This window comes from Gopherus flavomarginatus, chromosome 1 (assembly GCF_025201925.1).
Source record: "Gopherus flavomarginatus isolate rGopFla2 chromosome 1, rGopFla2.mat.asm, whole genome shotgun sequence".
NCBI lineage: Eukaryota > Metazoa > Chordata > Testudines > Testudinidae > Gopherus > Gopherus flavomarginatus.
This window is the reverse complement of record NC_066617.1, coordinates 141,336,998-141,358,983: the sequence shown is the minus strand read 5'-3', so window position 1 is coordinate 141,358,983 and position 21,986 is coordinate 141,336,998. Positions and strand designations below refer to the sequence as shown.

General features: G+C 43.6%; 1 protein-coding gene across 5 annotated transcripts in view; it reads right to left on the bottom strand.

The window, feature by feature from the left end:
• The window catches only part of CCND2 (cyclin D2), an 83,534-nt gene extending 63,315 nt beyond the window's left edge, over positions 1-20,219 (bottom strand). For all 5 annotated transcript variants that reach the window (XM_050966329.1, XM_050966348.1, XM_050966338.1 and 2 more), the window contains exons 1-3: positions 19,180-20,219; positions 17,518-17,733; positions 14,487-14,646 (exon numbers count right to left, since the gene is read on the bottom strand). In XM_050966329.1, coding sequence (XP_050822286.1) covers positions 14,487-14,646; positions 17,518-17,733; positions 19,180-19,374 — 571 coding nt within the window. In that variant the 5' untranslated portion in view covers positions 19,375-20,219. The remainder of the gene's footprint in view (positions 1-14,486; positions 14,647-17,517; positions 17,734-19,179) is intronic.
• Positions 20,220-21,986: the final 1,767 nt, after the last annotated feature.

Genomic DNA, 21,986 nt, shown 5'->3' with positions numbered 1-21,986 from the left:
TGTTCTTAAAATGAACAACATGTGATGGGTCTTCATCTGAGACTGCTATAACATGAAATATATGGCAGAATGCGGGTAAAACAGCAGGAGACATACAATTCTCCCCCTAGGAGTTCAGCCACAAATTTAATTAACACATTATTTTTTTAACAAGCGTCATCAGCACGGAAACATGTCTTCTGGAATGATGACTAAAACATGAAGAGGCATATGAATCTTTAGTGCATCTGGCACGTAAATATCTTGCAACACCAGCTACAACAGTGCCATGCGAACATCTGTTCTCACTTTCAGGTGACATTGTAATTAAGAAGTGGGCAGCATTAGTTCCTGTAAATGTAAACAAATTTGTTTCTCTTAGCAATTGGCTGAAGAAGAAGTAGGACTGATTGGACTTGTAGGCTCTAAAGTTTTACATTGTTTTGTTTTTTAGTACAATTATGTAACAAAAAAACTACATTTGTAAGTTGCAATTTCATAATAAGGAGATTGCACTACAGTACTTGTATGAGGTGAACTGAAAAATACTATTTCTTTTGTTTATCATTTTTACGGTGCAAATATTTGTAATAAAAAATAATATAAAGTGAGCACTGATCACCTTGTATTCTGTGTTGTAATTGAAATTGATATAATTGAAAATGTAGAAAAACATCCAAACTATTTAATACATTTCCATTGGTATTCTATTGTTTAACAATGCAATTAATTGCAATTAATTTCTTAAATCGAGATTAATTTTTTGAGCTAATCACGTGAGTTAACTGCCATTAATCGACAGCCCTACTAACACATATTTAACTCAAACATGTGGTAAACATTTTGGAGAAAAGAAGTCTTTGTTAAAACTCATCATATCTCTTCCCTCTCTGCCCTCCAGTCTGCCACACCTTTAAAATTAAGGAATGAGAAAGCCCATAATGCATATTTGAGATCTCCAATGAGCCATCTAACAAAATCAGGGATGACCAGACTGACATTCCTGATACTTTTAACAAACAAGCAGAAATTTTTTTAAAATCCTTTTTAGAATTCTTTATATATCAGAAAGAAACAAAAGAACACACTCTCAATTTGTTTTGTCCTTTATAAGTTACCATTCTAAGGCTTTTTCAGTACTCATAGAGTGAATGGTATATCCAAATTGCCTTTACAAAATCCTGTTTCCAGTTTATCTTGATTGCAAACTGCCGCTCAAACTGAAACTTGGTTTGCAAGTTCAACAGTAACTTAACAAAAATCTTCTTTTTTCTGATTTTTATTCACAGCGATTGGAGGAGAGTTTTTAAACAAGTGGGTGGGGGGAGAAAATGTATTGCATGTTTACAATCAACTTTTATTTTATTATTTAGCATGAGTACTCTCAAAACCCAATTAGTACACAGTGTGAAACAGATCCTTGTCAATATAGTCAGCCTATTTACAAAAATAGACTAGCCCTGCAAATATCATGCTCTGGGCCAAACCTTCAGCTTGTGTAAATGGGTGTGGCCCCATTGACTTCAGTGAAGCTATGCTCATTTACATCAGCTGAGGATTTGGCCCTCTGGGTTTGTTTCCCTATCTCAGTCCCTCACACACTGAGTTGGCTGTGACTGGAGTAGCTGTGGTGACACCATGCTCTTCTCAGGGAGGAATGCATCATTTGTTCACCAGCAATCCCTTGGGTCAGAAGGGACTGGGAATCTGGTTGGAATACTCAGCCAGCAAGATGGTGGCTGTGACACAGGAGGGGCCTCAGGAAGGAGGAAGAGAGGTGGTATGACATGGATTCCTCATAGGGCTCTATTTGGAACACAGAGGATCATCGGAGCAGGGGAAGCTGTCATCTGAAGGCCAGCCACTTCACACAAAGTATGTTCTAGAAAGCTCACCGCACTTTCCCCCTAGGAGCTCAGTGCACTTTACACTTTACAAACATTAGAGACCTATGTCTCACAAAACTCCTGTGTGGCAAGTAACTATTGTTTTATCCCATTTTACAGATGGCAAAGCTAAAGCACTGAGAAATAAAATTATTTGCCCACAGTTATGCAGTAAGTCAACTGGAGACCAGGAATAGCACCCGATTCCTGACTTGAAGTCTTCAGAGCTAGACACAATATCTTAGGTGTACCAGCATATATCTGAAGTGACTCCACTGAAGCAAATGGAATGATACGAATGAAACTGAGATCAGAGTCTAGCACGCTACTTCCTTATAAGGACTGTAAATGCACATATTCATAATGGATCTAACCCTGAGCTCCTTCCTCAGGACCGTAACATACAACTGAATTTCAAGCAGAACTCCCTATTGTCTTCAACAGGGAGTTCTGCTTAAAAATGGATGGCACAACTGCAGGAACACAGGACTTGCCCACTGATGCTATAACAGTGCTGTACTATGGGCAGATATGGTATCTTCTAAGAAGAAGTGTGTGAAAGAAGGGCTACAGGGCCCCAAAATACAATTTAAAAACAGAAATGGCTCCAAAAATCAGGTAAACAGATGTTTTAAAAAAATTGTAAATATTTATGTGCATGAGTGACTGTCCAGGCCCCACTCCCAGTTCAGGGAGCACATAACAAAAGTTTATAAAATAAAAAAAAGTGTGCAAAACCATATTTACACGATAGAATTAGTGCCGAAAGTCTGCTCTCATTTACACAGGTGTAAATCTACAGTACATCCATTGACTTCAATGGATTTATAAAGGTGAAGGCAGACTCTGGCTCAATGGGCCTGATTCTCCTTTCATATGTACTGGTTTTACATTGATCAAGCTCCATGGGGCCAGCTGATGCATGCTCACTGATTGCAGTGGCTTAATCTGGATTTACAGTGGTGTAACACAGAAATCAATGGATCTGATTTACAGCAGCTGAGGATCTAGTCCAGGGGTTGGCAACCTATGGCACGCGTGCCAAAGATGGCACGCAAGCCAATTTTTAATGGCACGCGGCTGCCTGCTGGGACTCTGCGTGCCATTAAAAATCCTGCCGACGTGGCAAGCGGGTCCGCAGTCCCGGGCTGGAGCACTGGGCTGAGTGCAGCAAGCTGCTGCCCCCACCCCCGCCTTCCCCTAGAGCCCAGCCGCCCCGCATGCAGCGCTCCGGGGGCCGGGGCTAGGCGCTCCCACGGGGCAGCGTTTGGCTCCGTGGGGAGGGAAAGACGCTCCCTGCTCATCCGGAGCCCTGCTGCCACACACGCACATCGCTCTGAGGGGCGGGGCGGAGCAGGGCTGCGCGCTAGGGGACAGTGGCTGCGGCAAGGCTCCAGATGAGCAAGGATCCTCATAGTAAGGAGGCCGGCTCCGGGGCCGGGGGGGGGGGCAGTCAAGGGACAGGGAGCAGGGTGGGTTGGATGGGGGGGTGGTCTCTGGAGGGGGCAGTCAGGGATCGGGGGGGGTTGGATGGGGCATGGCAGTCCCGGAGTCTGTTAGGGGGTGAGGGTGGATAGGGGTCAGGGCAGTCAGGGGACAGGGAGCAAGGAGGGTCCTGGGGGAGCAATTAGGGTGTGGGGGGTCTCTGGAGGGAGTGGTCAGGAGACAAGGAACTGGGGAGGTTAGATGAGTCGGGAGTTCTGGGGGTCCTGTCAGGAGGCAGGAGTGTGGAGAGGGGTTAGGGCAGGCAGGGAGCCGGGGGGGTTGGATGGGTCCAGAGTTCTGGGGATCCTGTCAGGGGGCGAGGAGCGGTTAGATAGGCATGGGAGTCCAGGGGGTCTGTCTGGGTGCAGAGGTGTGGATAAGGGTTGGGGCAGTCAGGGGACAGGTAGGGGGAAGGGCCCTAGGGGGACAGTCAGAGGATAAGGGGCAGGGAGGCTTAGATAGGGGGTGGGGTCCCAGCAGGGTTAGTTGGAACAAGGAGCGGGGTGGGTTGGGAGTTCTGGGAGGGGCAGTCACCCAGCCCTCTGTCCTGAGCCCTGACCCCCCCCACACACACACCCAGCCCTCTGCCATGAGCCCTGCACCCCCGCACCCTCCCAGGCCCCTGCCCTGAGCCCTGTACCACCCAGCCCTCTGTTGACTCCTTCACCCCCGCCATGACCCCAGACCTGACTCTGGCACCCCCACACATACCCAGGCCCCCTACCTTGACACCTGAACCCCCTCACATGCCCACAGTCCTCTGCCCTTACTCTTGCACCTCCCACATCCCCAGCCCCTCCACATCCCATGCACCCTGCACATCCCCACCCCCACCCTGAGCACCAAACAGGAGCCCCTGCACCCCTCCTCACATTCTCACCTGCACCCCTCACACCACATGGGAGCTGCCCAGGTTAAGTGCCCCCACACCCAAACCTCCTGCCCCAACCCTGAACCCCCTCCTTCATTCTAGCTCCTGGCCAGACTCTTCACCCCCAGCCCCGTGCTCGGTCCACTCCCACTCTCAGCTTAGTGCAGAGAGAGGAAGAGAATGGGCCAGAACCAGGGAGAAGGTCGGTACCCACTGTATGTGGGCAGGGCCAGGACCCCAGACCGGCACTGGGCTGAGCGGGTCCGGCAGCCGGGATCCCGGCTGGCAGGACTCCAGAGGATGGAACCTCTGAGTGGCAGTGGGCTGAGCCGCTCAGCTCATAGCCGGTCTGGGGTCCCTGCTGCCGGCCCCGCACAGCCCGCTGCCGGTCTGGGGTTCTGGCTGCCAGACCCTTCCCAGCTGGCGTCCCGGCTGCAGGCCCCACTCAGCTCACTGCCGGCCTAGGTGAACAGAACCCCAGACCAGCAGCGGGCTGGGTGGGTCGGTGGCGTAAGATCAACATTTTAATTTAATTTTAAATGAAGCTTCTTAAACATTTTGAAAACCTTGTTCATTTTACAATACAACTCTAGTTTGTTATATAATATATAGACTTGTTGAGAGAGACCTTCTAAAAAACATTAAAATGTATGACCAGCACGCGAAACCTTAAATTAGAGTGAATAAATGAAGACTCGGCACACCACTTCTGAAAAGTTGCCGATCCCTGATCTAGTCCATTGAGTACATTGGAGGTGCTCCTGATTTATTCCAGTGTAAATGAGAGAAGAATTAAGCCTAAACAGGCTCTGAAAGAGGATATTAAAACACGATAAAGAACACGGGACAAATTCTGATATTAAGCAGATCAGTGCAAATCCAGCGTAACTCCACCGAAGTCAGTGGGGTTAGCTTAGATTTACACTGGTGTAATCTAGGATAAGAATCTAGTCCTAATTTTTAAATTACCAAATTATGTCATTACTACCTATACAAATAGCAGGCAGCTGATGTATATAATGTAGTGTATCCCTCCTTTCCTCCTTTTTGAGGAAGACACTGCTATAAACAAAGAAATCAAATCCTCTCCCTGAAAATCAAGTTAAATACCATTAGACATCTGATTTGTACCCAGAGAAGCAGAGATTCAGAATTAAGAACAAAACTCTGTCCTTCGCTCGCCCTCCCTGCAGTGCCAATAGTAGGTATTGCAGGAGCCCTCCAACCATGGGATATCACACATACTGTGCCCTATGTTTAGGTACAATGGGCTAAGTGAAGGGTGGAATCCCAGTTTTCACTCTGAATTTCCTTGCCTCCTAGGGGTTTACATCAGGCCTGTCACGTTATTTGAATGTAATTCTTCTCATGGTTTATTTTATATCTATGAGTTATGTACTCCCAGAAACTCTCCTCCTAGGAAGCTGAATAAAGAGCCACAGTGCCCCTGCCAACTAGCACTGCTGTAGGTCTGCTTCCACGTGTGGTCACATGAGAACATTTCTATGCCCAATAACCTTGTTAGTTCCCTTAATGTCATTCATAATGCAAATGAGACAGCTCGCAAATGGCCAGAGGCCCAGAGCGACTAAAGCTCAGCATCCAGAAAGTCTTACATTGCTTCTAGCTCTACGCTAACTTCCCTCCATAACAAGCACCATAAACTTGGCTATCAAAGCTACACATGCCCAGTCTTTGTTGTACAGCAGGCAGCGATTTGTATCACTGGCTTCTATTTTTAGCATATTAATTAACTACTGCAACTGGTAAGGCAAGTGTCTCCAACTGGAGAGTGTGGCGCCATTGTCTGAAGTCATCACCTCATCTCGCGCTATTGAAAATCATGGCAGTGACCTTCCTGCTGATATGAATTTAACCTGACATGCCCACAAAGGAATGGGGGGCGGTGCACCAATTTTGTGCACATGGTTCTCCACATCAACCGGGACCCTATTAGTGTGGAAAGAGCTCATTCAAAGAAAAGAAGCCACATTGTGCTGGGCCACCTAGAGGGTTGAATAGAAAAGGCTGAGGAAAGGAGCAGACAGCAGAATAAAGGCTGTAATTAACATATTTCCATATTCAAGCAAAGCAATAACTATGTGAAAAGTTTGTCAAGGTGCAACCAAAACATAAATATTAAGCACCATATCTGTAGGGACGCAGGACCGCCCTCCAAGCCCCTCACGTTCCATCAAGAGATTTAAAACAAGCTTTTTGTTCAACGTTATTTTCAACTACACCCCTCCCTCCTCCTCCTACAAATGATACTGAGCCAAATCCTGACATCCTTTACTCAGTTTTTACCCAGGCAAAATGCCCATTGGGGTCAAGTCAATAGTACTTCCTTGGGGGAAAAAAGGTAAAATAAAAGGAGTAAGGACTTCAACATTTGGCCTGAAGAATATACAGTAATGTTTTAATTGCTTGGTCGAGATGCTGACGATAGCCATGCAGTGGGAATCCTATGAAAGCTCTCCCTGTATGATACCCACGTCAATGCTATGAGCCAAATTCTTCTGTCAGCTGTAGGTGTGGCTCTCATGGAACCTAGTGGGAATCTAGCACATGCATCAAAGGGAAGAATTTGGCCCTAAATCTTCATAATGATTTATGTGATTGCAAAGCAAAGTACAAAAGAGGTTTAATGACAGCAAGGGCAGTATTTTGAAGCGCTACAATATGTCTGAATAGCAAAAAAGTACACCTCTACCTTGATATAACGCTGTCCTTGGGAGCCAAAAAATCTTACCGCGTTGTAGGTGAAACTGTGTTATATGGAACTTGCTTTGCTCCACAGGAGTGCGCAGTATGCAGCCCTGCCCCCTCGGAGCACTGCTTTACGGCGTTATATCTGAATTCGTGTTATATCGGGTGGCGTTATATCGAGGTAGCGGTGTACAAAGAAAAGCAGCAGATTATGAGAAACCAGAAATGGTTTCACTTTCTATTCCCACCCAGGCAAAACCCACATGGAGTCCTATTCTATCTATAATCAATGTATATAGCATCTTATTCCACAAGTCCTTTAAAAACTATGAGTCTGATCCTGCAAGATGCTACTGACTTTTGTGGGAACTATCAGAGCACAGCACCTTGCAGAATCAGGAATGCAGAGCTATTCTGCTGACTCAACTGCCATCCAGGCCCCTTGGACCTCATTACCAACCTAGGAAAATGAAAGGTTGAAAGTTTCTCTGAAGCAACAGGGAACTAGGGGCTGGAACAGAGAGATCCTGCAAGTCTGAACAATATCCAGTACATACGTGCACATTGTGTCAGGAGCAACGTGGGAACCCTACCTACTTACAATTACCTTTTGTGAGTGTTCTGGTTTCAGCTTTTTAATAAGGTAGAGTTCATTTCTAGCATATAAAGAATTTTTTCTCAGTGTTACAAATGAAGAGTCTGCAGTTCCTGTCTTGATGTAGGCAGAATTCCCACTGAAGTCACTGAAAGTTTTACCTACAACAGGACTACAGAATCAGGTCAGCAATCTATACACTTTGAAAATTGTATTTACTCCCCAAAACATAAATGGGCTAAATGAATCCATCATGAAACTCTGCCCAGCCAATACTGTAACCCCAGAGACATACGTGGCCCAATATTTTAAAAAGGAATTTTGGAGGAAACGAGAGGAGGAGTCTAAATAGTATGTTTAATGGTTCCAGGTTCTGATCCAACTTCAGCTGAATAGTATGTATATTGCTTTATTTATTATGCATACATGTTGTGAACTCTACTGTGTTCGTCAGTACATTTCTTGCTTTCTGGTTTCTACTAGACATTGCAGTTATTTTTTCCATGTTAACTGCTTTGTTTTTAAACAGCAAAACCAGCCCATTTTTTAGCATTTTTTAGAAATAACATACTAGAACCAGGTACGGCCAAACAAAAGGCTATTAAGCAAACATGACACTGATTTAAGTGCTTCAATACTATGTGTCGATAGGATGGACAGAGACCAAATTCTGTTTGCCTTGAAGAGTCCCAGTGACTTCAGTCACTGATCACATGAATAAGACAAATTAGATATGACCCTATAATGGCTCTGATCAGCGCTCCCCAAGGAAAGTCTGACAGAATATTCAAGCACCCTGAATACTAATGTTTGGAGTTAGTAGCACCGCCTTTCATAGAACATAAATGGGGAAAAGTATGTTTAACACGATCCAAATAACCATGTATTATATGGCAGCTTAATAGAACGTGCTGCTTAGGAGAGCATGAGCTCTGTTTTGTGGATAGTTATTCTCCTTATTAATGTGAGAAGAATGGCAGATGTATTGTGATCAGCGCAGTCTTAATGACAGCTGAACACTGATCGATCCAGGTGATACAGATGATTAATATTATTTATTGTGTTATGGTAGCAGTAAGGAAGCCGAATCAAGAATCGAGACCGACCTTCTGTTGGACCCCGTACAAATGAAAAATCTAACAGTCAGATCCGTAATTGGTGAAAGCCACGGCAGACTCACTGAAGTCAACAGAATTATGCCAGTTTACGCCAGTGGAGGGTCTGGTACAAAGGGTTTGCAGCAGAAGGATCCAGTCCTTCACTTCCCCCCAGGCATCTTCCCAGTAACAAGTCCAGCAACTCAGGTTCGGGGCTGCAGGGAGTGGATTTGCCCCTAAATGCCACACTATGCCTCTGTATTAATTATATTGACCAAGATATGAAAACATTACTGTATACTCTTAATCAATTGCAACACTGTTAGTGCTGGCTACAGTTGGGGGGAGTGGGAAAGGATTCCATATGTGGTGATATTCTATCTGCTGCTTCTTATCTGATTCTTCAGATGTAGTTATACCATATTTGGAGCCTGATCCTGTGCCTCAGTGAAGCCAGTGGCAAAACATTACAGCAGCAGGATTGAGCCTTCGTTTTGCTGTGAAGCCTGACATATTGCTCAATATGCCACCTTCGCCTGAATTATCAAAAACCCTTCTTTTGTGTCCCAACAGCGCTGTATGGCTATGCCTCTTTCAGGCCCCATTATACCAGAAATAATCATGTAACCATGGCCACTTCACCCTGTATGCTTTTTTCAAAAGATTAATACCTGCAGCAAAGCATTTATTATATCTTTGTTTTTTCCACTGATTTTAGAAAATCCGGGCTGCTGTTGAGAGTTACTGCATAGCACCATGTATTCTCTTTTGGAGGGACAGTGTTGAGCACAATGGCCCTCAAAACAGGCAGAAAGAGGGAAGAATGGGTGAAGACTGAACATAGCAGGGGTGCCCAGGGCATATCCTGAGGCACAGATGTGGCCCTCCAAGCTTTAAACTACTCTCTCACAAAAGAACCACCAAGCCAAGTTCTCTTCACTGTGATCTGGGGTTCATGATTCAGCATGTCCAAAGCCTGGTCTGGCCGCCTCCACTTTCATCCAAATATCTGTTTACCTGGAGGTCTTGGAATAAATGTTATGTCCTGCCTCTGATAGGCGAACATAACATAAGGTGGGAGCCAGCAATCTGGACTCTGACAGACCTGAAAGAAGGGGGAACAAATGGAGATTTCAAGTCAACGAAATGCTGACTGTTCCTCTGTCCAGCCGCAGTCTGGGATGTCCAGCACACAGCTCTAAAACTAATGCATCTACTTATTCCTCAAGGAGTCATTCTGTGGCTTGGAGTGCGGCATCCCCAAGCAGGCAGGGCAACGCAAGTGAAAGAACAATTCCAAACTGAACTAGGGAGCCCGCAAAGGTGAAATGATAAGCAATGATCTGGTTCCCCTCTGTGGAGGGAGTGTCTGGACACAGCAATCTGGCACCTATAAAAATGTAAAGGACCGCTGAAGAAGGAAAGTATTGACATGACAGGAAGTGATAAAGGGACAGAAGAGGATTTAAGCAGAGGCAGTGTCAGGGTAGAGATGAACTCTGTGTTCAGGAGGTGGTGATAGGCAGATTTAAAGACAAGAAAGACTTGGAAGGGAAATGAAAGTTTGGGCTCAGGGATGACCCTGAGATTTCTTATCTCAATTTTCAGGCTAAGGTCTAGGTTACAGAGGGTGTGACCTGAGTCACAAAGGAGGAACAAAGAGAGCTTTTTATGCTCAAGATGAGCTCTGGTTTTTCAAATCATTCAGTAGCAGGATGTTAAGGGGCAGCTAGCAGCAAACAGAGGGATGTGTTCTTATGTCTGCTGCACTCACGTAAATCAGGAATAATGACACAGACTTCATGGAGACACTCTGGATTTACGTCCATGCAACTGGTTTCAGAAACTGGCCCCAGAGTCAAGACAGACAAATAGATGGGAGTCAAGAAAATGAAGGACTGAGTTAAGGGGAAATACAGAAATGGGTGTCATCTATAATATTACTGTTTAACCCTAGGAGAGAAAAGTTAGATAGCAAAGGGGGCAGAGTTCCTCTCCATAAGAACAGCTATACTGGGTCAGGTCAGCTGTCCATCGATCTAGCCCCGTGTCCTGTCTTCTGAGAGTGGCCAATGCCAGATGCTTTTAGGAGAAGGCACAGAACAGGGCAATTATCAAGTGATCTATCCCTTGTCGTCCAACCCCAGCATCCGGCAGTCTGAGGCTTAGGGACACCCTGAGCATAGTGTTGCATCACTGACCATCATGTCTAAGTGATTCCCTAATCACCTATCACAATCTAACACTCTACTGATGTCCACCCAGCACTCCCATCCAAAACTAGCAATGGTTGCTTGCTGTGATTCCAATCCCTTTGCTGACAATAAGGATTATGGGACTGTGAACAGGACAAGAGATCACAGCTCATTTGGTGGTCACGGGTGGAGAAAACTTGAAAACCTCTTATATAAAGGTTTCACCAGAAATGAAAAAGGAGTAGTTATAGAGCTAGGATTCAAATTAGAGGAAGAAAGTGCAGGAGACACCAGTTTCTTACATGAGACACTCAAGAGGAGAAAGTGATTGATAGTAAAGAAAACTGCACTGGGGTCAAACAGGAAGTGAAAAGATCCATGGTCAATGGCAAGGTCATTAACCACCCACAGAGGGTCAATTTTGGTAGTGGGAAAAAGTCAAAAGCCAGGCAAAAAGTGGCTAGGGAAGTTGTACTGGGAGAAATGGTCATAGCTTGGAGGAGGCCACCGCGCTCAGAAAGGGCAAATGGCAATATAAAGGAGCAGATTTTACCTGAACTGAGTAAGATGTTTTGTGTGAGAAAGGGAAAAGAAATCAAGTGACGATGGAGTGGTTAATGATAGCTATGAAGGAAAGGGCAAGAAAAGGCGACAACGACTGGAGTTGGAAGGAAGTCCAACAAGAAGGGACTTTTCTTCACAGACAAGAACCATAATGCTTTTGAGGAGAGAAGTGGAGAAGGGGAATTATAACAAAAATGTGGCATTTACTGTAAAACAAATAATTATATACACAGCAATGCCAGACTGCTAGTAAATCAAGGGGGAAGGAGGCCCCCAATCTTGAAACTGCAGTGAGGTTATATACACCTTTTTGATTCCTGAAAAGCGAATGCAATCATTTCCTCAAAACAAATTGTGGCGAACGGGATGGGAAGAAAAGAAGATATTCCATTGTCCACAGCCAGCCCCATCAGTGACAATCCACGGACTCTTAGATTATATACAATACACAGGGCTTTCCATATCTTCTCATGGACAAGGAGCTCTGATCTGCTGTCTCTTCAGCCTCAAGCCAAGGGAATTGAATTCATGAACAGAATCCATGTACAAAAGAGCTCAGGTAGTGTGGGAGGAGATACAAGATGGAGGAAGGTGCAAACTGGTCGCTGGCTGAGTAAAGGATAGAGTTATATATATTGATAGAAATGGAGTCAACAGACAGAGAAATTATTGAGAGAGAATGGAGAGGTACCCATGCTTTGGGACACGGGTTCACAAACTACAGTTGATGGCCCTCCAAAGATCTGCAGTATGAATAATTTTGAGAAATAGAGAATTGGAGACTGAAGCCTGGAAGGGGAGGTGGGTCATTTCTCTGTCACAAAGTGGCCTGATGAATGAAAAAGCTGGAGAACCTCTGCTTTGGTGGATGAGTGCACCAAAGCAAAGGCAGGAACAGGCTGGTTTGAGAAGACCAAAATTTGAAGTGTCAAAGGATTGATCTCTGACAGCAAGATCAAAGCTAGAGCGAGGGTGTTGTAACGTCTGGATGAATGGGTAAGAGAGCCTGTGAAACACCAAGAACTTCCAGGAGAAAAAAGAAGTCAGGGATGTTAGGATTAACCCCCTAATGCTTACATTAGAAGAGGTGAAGCCAGTATATACATTACAAATGATAAATCCTGAAGGAAAGGGTTCATTAGGCCAAAACTGGCTGATAAATTACCAAGAGTGATCCTGTAGTCATAAACCAATACTCCCATTGAATTCAATGGAGTCTTGCCCCAAAAAAGGGTCTGATGGCCGTGGAAGAAGGTCAGAAAGGTGTTTAAAAAAAAAAAGGGGATGGGCAGTTGTTAGTTGAGACTTAGGTCTCATGAACACTTAAAACTGAAGCTGACATAGCTACAGTGCTCAGGGGTGTGAAAAATGCCAACCGGACCCTGGTTTAGATGCACTGGTATCAATGGAAGAATGCTTCCATCAACCGAGCTACTGTCGCTTGGGGAGATGGCATTCCAACAGCAATGGAAAAACCCTTCTGCCAGTGTAGGCTGCACCCACAGTACGGGGATATACCGGCATAACTGCTATATAGCAAGGCTGCTATAGTCCCCACAATGTAGACACAGCATAAGGAAAGCTGAAGTCTAGATTTGACAATGTCAGCCATGGGTCTGTCACATATGAGTAGACACACGTGTGTGTGTGTGCGCGCGCGTTAGATATGTGTGTGTTAATCTCAATGGTTAAAAAATTAATCAAATTTAAAGCATATATATAGTCCATAAAATTAGTATTTAAAGATTAAAAGGAGTAAAAGTCTGTCTGGACATTGGTCCTGCTTTGAACAGGGGGTTGGACTAGATGACCTCCTGAGGTCCCTTCCAACCCTGATATTCTATGATTAAAATCTGCACAAGTAGGAAAACTAGCCTACTGTATAAAAGACAGTTATCAACTCTCAAATACCATTAAATAATAATAACTATTTATATTATGGTAACACCTCAGCCCCCCAGTCTAGACTCTACTCTGCTACATGCTGCACAAGTTCATGGGTAGAAATAGTCCCTGTTCCAAAAAGCGCCATACATTTCTGCCTGTAACATGACTGATTGTCAGTGAACTGTAATTCTGCCACCTCCTCAAAGGACTAATGATTAGACCTATTGTAAACAACTGTACGTGAATCAACAACAGCATGATGCAGAATTTTATAGGGATACTGTTAAGTAGTTTAAGGCTCAATGTCTAGGTTTTATTTTTTAAAGAAGGATTTTTACATAAATTAAAATACGTTGAAAAATTAAATAAATAAATGTAAAGACTAAATTAGATTTAATTATTTAAACATTTCCACGGTGTATGTTAAACCCAAACACAGAAGAAGCAGAAAATATGACTGTCCTTAAACACAAAGTGAAAATGACTGCTGAGTTTCTTGGTTAACTTTGGAGTAAAGTAAAAAAAGTGTTTGGCTTTTTTTAAAAAGTGTCACAGACACAAAGCAAACTTGATGTTGTTTCCATTCCTTCTCCTTCCATAATCCAGTGGTATCACAAATAAGACATATGTTTACATATAATATTTTATCTTGGCAGTGTCATTGTAACATACATATTTGGCAATTTAAAACAAAAAAATGCTCTCCTCAACTTATCTTTTTCCTTATGATACTAAAGAATGACGTGCCTATAATATATGAAAACATTCAGATAACACGAGACTTCATAAAGAATCTGTCAACATTCCATCGCAGCTTCTGATATTTTTGGATGTACCATATCTGTCCTCAGAAACCACCTTTATGACCCATTAAAAAATGAACAGATAAAGCAGAACAATCAAAGGTTCTGATCCAGCATCTACTGAAGTTAATGGCAAAATTTCCATTGACTTCAATGAGAGATGGCTACAATCAGGCCACAATGATTTAACTCATTATTGCTGTTCTCCAGTGCAAGAATTCTGCATTAGCAAACATATGATCGATCTCAAAGCCTTATCCTGCAGCCCTTATGTGAATAGTCCCATCGGCTTCAATGGGCCTTCTTATGTGAGCTAGGGATGTAGGACAGGGCCCTTTGTATCATCACAGGCTGCAATCTATCTTTCTAAGACCACTAAAAGCAGGAAGCAGTGACCCGAAACACCTTGTCTTACCTGTGGCACAAAGGGCAATAAATGTCTGTGCATGCTTCCGGATCAAAAGCAACTTGTCTGTAGGTAGAGGCAGTTTTCTTAGAATGTGTTCAATGAAATCATGTGGAGTCACTGCTGCAAGATTCCACTTCAACTTTCCCAGCACCACCAGCTCCCACTCCTGAAGGAAGAAAACAAAAAGAAAAATCATAGGCAAAATTGACAAAAAAGACCAAAAAGCTTACTTATTTTACTGATTGTAATTATATCACTGCTAAATTGGTTTTGCTTAAACCTTTTTTCAATATGCCTCTGAAGCTTTGAAGTTGTTGACTTTGCTTTTCCTTCATTTTTTTTAAACACTGGAAATGTCAAGCTATACTGAAAATAATGAGGCCTGGCAGCTCCTGCCAAGATTTTACTTTTTTTGTATCCAGTGTTGAATGCCCACCCAGAAAGTTTAGCCTGCAATTAGATATTGCCAAGGTCACTGTGGTCCTTCCCTAGTAACTTATTTTAAATGGCTAGAGTGCTTAATTTATAGCCATTTAAAGCCCAGTGGATAACTATGCACAAAAAATAAGTAAGACATACATATTCTTTTTCCACTGGGAAAGTTACCTTCACAGTATTTCTCTCCAATTGTTTTAGAGATGTCCTTTGCTTCAAACTGTATTTCATGTATGCCACAGCAAGTTTTGCAGAAGGGAAATGCATATGACACATCCAAGAAGAAGACTGTAAGACATCTGACAATGTACCACATAGGACCCAATCCTGCATTCTTTGCACGCACAGAACTCCCCGAGAAGTCACAAGAAGCTTTTGGGTGCACAAGGAATGACAGTTCAGGCCCTTAAAGTGTGGTTATACTTCAAAAAGCAGTTATATATAAAAATGGCACCTTCTCATGCAACAGATCTGCTCTTTGGGTGCCGTCAGAGCCATGTTTCCTTCCTTTAGTCTCTAAAATGAGTTTTTCATACATTTTACTGCTATTAGTCCTACAGAGCCATCGTAGATCAAAGAGAGGGAGCTGGATTCCACTCCGCTTCACGCATCATCAGAATTATTAACTACATTCCATTTATAGACTCTTTAATCTCAAGGATGCATGAGCCTGCAGAAAGCCAGGAGCACTCTCAGAGCCCAGGTTGAGTTTGCAGGGCTGGCAACTGGAAAAAAATATCTTTTTTACTTGTGAACTTAGTAGATCTGAACTGGCATCTGTGAGAGACAATAAACATGGAACCCCACAATGGCATTTTTACAGTCACTTTTCAGAGTAGAACCCTACTTTAATAGATGACAGTTGTACCAGAAACATTGCTATTAGAATAATATAGAACCCTTCAAAAGCTGGAAATCTTCTACTAAAATGTTTCCATAATGATGACCTGAAACCAGGCCTGCATAATTTCTCAAGAAAAATCATAAAATATTTTAATAAAATGACAATTATATTCATTAGGAATGATCTTTCTAACACTACCAGACACAAGCCCCAATTCAGGAAAGTATCTTTATTCAGCAAAGCACTTAAGCATGTGGGTTTAACTTTAAGCACATGCTTAACTCCCCCTGAAATAAAACAAGTTAAGCATGTGCTTAAGCGCTTTCCTGAATTGAGGCCATAGTGTTTATTGTCATAGGTAGTACCACTGATGGAACTATTAACAGTATATTAAGCACAGCAGCATTTTGGGGGTAAGGCCCTTCCTTTTAGATTGATTTTGCAACCTTTCCACAGATGGAAGTCCACTGGCTTCAATGGGTGTTTCACATAAGAAGTACTTGTATGAATTCAGGGCCAGATTCTACAAATTAGGATCTGTGAGAACAGAATTATTGGATTGAAATCTGCACTCTTATAAACTAATAATACTTAGCACTTACATAATACTTTATATCTTAAAAGTGCTTTGCAAATATTATTTCATCAGAAATCATTTAAATAAAAGTAACTTTTGTCAGCTCTCTCACCTTAAGATCTGATCCTGAACTCCTCACTGAGGAGACCCTTATTTACAATTACGCTTAACAGAGCTGAATTTTGATAAATTTCACCTTATGGAGTTAACACTGGGAACTACATGTACAAAAAAGGCACAAATGGTACCCATGATTTTCTAAGTTATAAATTTAACACTTGTACCGGCAATTTGTTAATTTCACAGTATGAAGCACTTCATCCAACTCTCACTAGAGTCAATGGTAATACTCCCATTGACTTCAACAAGAGCAGGATTCAACCATAAATGAAAGAAATTTAGAAACAAGACTTACTGCATCAATAGTGAAAAAAGTTTGAAAGCAAATTTTCCAAAGGGTGATAAAAATCCTCCATGAATATTTACTTTATTTGGCACGTAACCTGAATAAAACCGAGTGACATAACATGGGTTTTTTAAAAAGTCCCTCATATTGCAGACAGCTCCTTTAAAACTGAAAGCAGAAAAGAAACTACAAACAGAAGAGATTCTGGCAATGGTTCAAAAATGAGGTCATTTCCAATTGTGCATGTCTGACACTGGATGGCAGTGCAGCACCAGAGCTCCAGAAAGAAAGCACCTTTACAAAGAACCCATCTCAGAAAGTTTCTTGCCCATTTAAACACATGTACATATATGTATGTGCATGCTATCAAAAAGAGACCTTCTGCTAACTATGTATAAATCGCTTAAAAAACAAAAACAGTAACCAAAACCTTCAGATTATCTCTGAGGGCATTTGCTAACCCTTGTGTTAAATAAATAAATAGGAAAAGGACAAGAATATTAAATATTAGGCAATTATATACAGTACATTCCAAATGAATGGGGAGATCTCCCCCTCAAACAATCATGCTATTTTCATACAGGAAACTTATCTTGATCACTTTCTATCAGTGCATGAAAATCTTTTAACACTTTCAAATATTGTTTAAAAAAATACAAATGGGCAGGGAAATGTATCATTTGTTAGGCTCTGGAAGGAGGGGGGAGGTTGTCAGCACAAGAACTGATGGTGGAGGGGGAGAGGGGCACACTGGAGGTAGAGTGGGGCTGCTTACCAGCAGCTCTTGGGGTTTGATGGAATTGTCCGTATATATGCAAAGTTTCTCTGCAGTGAGGGGGATTGTCTCTTTCAGCTTGGAGGCCAAGAACATGCAAACTGCCCCCAGCAGCTGCAGATGGCACTTTCTGGTGGGCACCACAGCTAAAAATCTGTCCAAATAATTCATGGCTAGGGGGAAAACCTCTTCTTCGCACTTCTGCTCTTCACAGACCTGCAGGCAAGGAATGGGGGTGGGGAGGAAAGCGAGAGAGACAAGAAAATGAGCGATCACATGAAATTTACCAATGGTTCTAAATGATTTTTGTTTGTTTTTGTTTTTTTGCGGGGAGCTAGATTGGGGGGAGGGAGCGATCTCTGGAGCGGCTGGGAAGGCTGTCAATCGGCTTTCACATTCCTTTGGTTCATTCAGTAAGAAATGAATTAAGTCACAGTGTGGGAGCCGAAAGCCCATCGAGCAGCAGCAGCAACCGCCGCCTCAGACTTTGCGACCCAATTTTTTCTTCTTCTTTTTTTTTTTTTTTTTTGCTCTTTTTGGATTTCGTCATATTTTCAAAAAATAAATAAAAATATCTACACCGCCCCGTGGGCCCCTGTTTTTGGAGCGATGGCATCCCCAGGCTCCCCCCTATCATTCCCGACAATTGTAAAAATTCCCCAGGGGGGTGTTCCCCCAGCCCTGGGCCCGCGATTCGGCACGGGGGGGAGGTGGGGTGGGAAGAGCCTGGATCCTCAGCAGGAGAATATGGTTTCAAAAAATGATCAAAAATCCAACCCAGGGAGGAAAGGGGCAAATTTCACATGAAAACCAAGAGGAGGGTCTGGGCTTCCCAGCCTGGGGGGCATGGGCGGGGAGGAGTCCCCCCAAAGCGAGATCTTAAGGGGAAATGATGGGGGCCAGCGCAAGGCTGCAAAGCCTGGAGGGCTCAGGGCCCACAGCCGCCCTTGCAGGGGAAGTATTGGGGAGAGGGAGGGATTCCCTGGCTCACCGGGCTCCCCAACGGCCTCCCCTCAAGCTGGGGGCCAGCCGTGGTGAGAAGGGGGTGCATTTCAGATCCCTTCTTTTTGGGGTGGGGGTGGCTCAGCGCTTCTAAGCAGAGTTGCATGCAAAGCAACATGGCGAAAAATGGCACGTCCTGAGCACTGCATACGTGGGCACAGAAATACTTGTTGGGCAAAAATCAGGGGGGGTCGGTCACCCCTTGTTTTTTGCACGGCTTCTGGGGCAGCTCCTCTCGCCATAAAAGCCTACTTCGAGCAGATCCAGTAGCCTGGGGGAAGAGGAGGGTTTTCTTGTCCTTGTTTTGCAAATGACTTTTGCAACTTTCCTTCGCCCCCATTTTGCACCCCTCTTTGCAAAGCAGCAGCCCCGGAAGGGCAGTTTTCTTCACTGGTTCACACTCAAACGACAGAGACACAATCATTTCACATCCCCTTCTGCCTCCCCACCACCCCGACAAGAAAAGCACTGAATGAATTAGCAAAAACCATGATCTGAGGGGAAACGCTGCAAGAACAGAAGGGACAAAACAAACTCAGGAAAGCTTGCAGCCACCACCCCTGTGCAAAGGAACCCCCTAAAATCCAGAACTAGGGGCAAAGAAGGGAGACAGACCGAGGCGGGGGGGTGGGGAGCTCAGCCTCTCAATTTAATACAAACCTCCAACATCCAGGTCGCCACCATCCTCCTCATAAAGGGCTGGATGTCCTTCTGGACGCATTTGAAATAGGAACATTGGGGCAGATACCTCTCTTCTATGGTTAATAAATTGTGCAAAACGCGGTCATCATAGAGCAAGTTCGGGTCGGGCAGAGCTCTCCGCATGGGATCCACCTCGCAGCAGAGCAGCTCCATGTTTCCAAAGAGATCTCCCTCTTTCTCGGATGGAAAAGTTTTTTGGGGGGAGGAGGAGGGGAAGGAAGGGGCAAAGGAGGAGGGGTGAGTGGGTGGGAGGCAGACTGCAGGGCTTTCCAGCTCCCTCCTGCTTCCTTGAAAGTTGTCTCTCCTCTCTCTCGCTCTCTTGATTTCTAGCCTAAAGTTGAAGCAAAAGTGACGCAACTCACTAGGGCAGGCAGTTCTCTCGCTTGTTATTATGGAGAACAGCAGCTGGTCAGATGTAACATCAAACGCGTTGTTTTCCCCCTCTATAAGCTAACAAGGAACCAGGAGGCCCTTGTATAGGGCACACACAAAATGACAGCTTCTCTTTTTCTTCGTTACAGCGACCAAACAAAATCTTTCCAGACTTTCTGCTGCACCGGGCAATCTGGATCCATATACCTTTTTTTTTCTCTTAGTTTTTTAATTGCTTATTGCAAGAAGAGAACCGAGTGGCTCACCGAATAGGAGCCTAGTTTTGTGTGTGTTGACCATGATATTTCCTTGCTCACTGGAGATCCTCCTGCTTCTTCCAGATTAAACAGAAGCTTTCGGATACCCCTTTCCCCACACACACATTCTGTCCCCCTCTTCTCCCCACCCCCCCACCCCCCGCCGCCCCCAATGCCCCTGACCTGCAACCAGGAGGAAAACTTTGCTTGCCAGAGAAAGACTAAAGGCAAAACAGAGACCGTACAAAAGAAAATTCCAAGGCTGTGTGCTTTCTGATGCTTGTATATTTTGCAGTATTTTCACGCTGCTGTTTGGGGAGATCTAGCAGTGGCCACAATGCAACTTCCTCGAATATGTCGATGCATTTCTGACTAACAGCCAGAACTGTGTTAGCACCGCATGGTCACACTGATATAGCTTTCTAGGAAATATAATGGGGGTGGGGGAGCAGGAGGGCGGATTTGTCCCACACTTGCTCTGTGACTTTCATCCTTCAGCGCTGCATTTTTTCCTGCATCAGTTATTCTTAATGCTCCCCTTTATACTGTATATTTTTAAAAAATTGCACTTGGCATAAATGTGATTTCCATCATGCTTGATTTGCTATGAGGATCATTCATGCTCTTGCTTTTTTTGCATCTATTATTTGAACCATGGAGTTTAACTTTTATTCTGGGTGTTTTTTAACCTTTTACAGCACACCTCAGTTCATTGTTTCTCCTCTGTGCCTCCCAGCCTATGCAAGGCAGCATTTTGTGAAGTGTGTCAAGTTTGTTAAGTCTCTGTTGCAGCCTTGCTGGAACCAGAGAAGAGGAACTTTATGTTCCTAAAGATGGGTTTGCATGAAAAGTAAGGTGGCAAGGCAGAAAATAAAGAGGGGTGTGTCGCTAGCATACCTCCTAATCACGCCTTCCGTCCTGCCAGTAAAATGAAGGTGAAGTGGAGGGAAAGAAAATATCACTTTAAGTGTGAGTTCAGAGTTTGGGGAGCTGCTTCCCCTCCCTCTATTTGCATAGCCAATAGCTCTGGGGGTTTTGCTGCTGCGCGCTGATTGTTACTGGGCAGATTATATTTTAAGGAAGAAGCATTCCTCACTACATCAAAAGAAACCAAGGAGGGGGAAAGAAGGGGGGAAGACACACACACACAACCTTCTGACCTTATCAACTGGGGAAAATCAGTATCTGGTCTACTGTAAAAAAATTAATCAAAGATCAAAATTGCTAATTGGAAATTAGCAATCACCCCCAAAACCAAAACCAAACCAAACAAAAAAACCCACCCACCCACAAGCCTCAAATTGCAGTTCAAAACGAAACAGTATGTACTGAGGATGAAACTGCCTCGGTTTAGCTGCATGAGGAATAAAGTCACATTTAAAAACAAAACTTTCCCAAACTGAGTAGATATTTTAGTCAGTGATGTGCAATGTTTGTTTAACTACCAAAAAGACAATCTGAATCTTTTTTACAGCACCTTTGATACTTGCTAATGAGTGGAGCCATCATAATGAGGTATACACTATTCCTATTATCTTTCATCAAAAGGCATCTACCTCCTGCCTCCCAAAAAGCAAAAAATCACACGTGATTTCAAATCCATGCGCCATACGAACTATGGTGTAAATCATTGTTAGCGTCTTATTACGTCATTGTCTGGGAGCTTATCAGTAAAAGTCCGCAATAGAAAGCACTGGAAACGTATCTACTTTGCAAATTTTGTATTTTATTACGGCATTTGGGGAAAGGAAGGAGGGAATCCCTCACCCATGCATATAAATTGAGATCTATGCTACTCAATTAAAGGCTCTTAGACTTTATCTTCCCCTATTCATTTCCCTTCCTATTGCCTGACTGCTCCTGTAAAATGGGGAGTGCGTTGTGTCAATGAACTCCCCCCAAATCTTAGTGAATTTATAAGCTCCAAACGCCAGTAATTGTAATTATTTATTATTATTTTCAAGGAAAAGGGAGAGTGATATAATATCCTATTGGCAAAAGCTAATGGACAAAAGTTTCTAAGCTTTAGAAGTTGATAGATTTCTAGTTGGATTGGATATAAATTAATACTATGTTGTCAGAAAGCAGGATTCTTGTAACAGAGAGACAATATGCAGGAATCTCCACCTACAACAA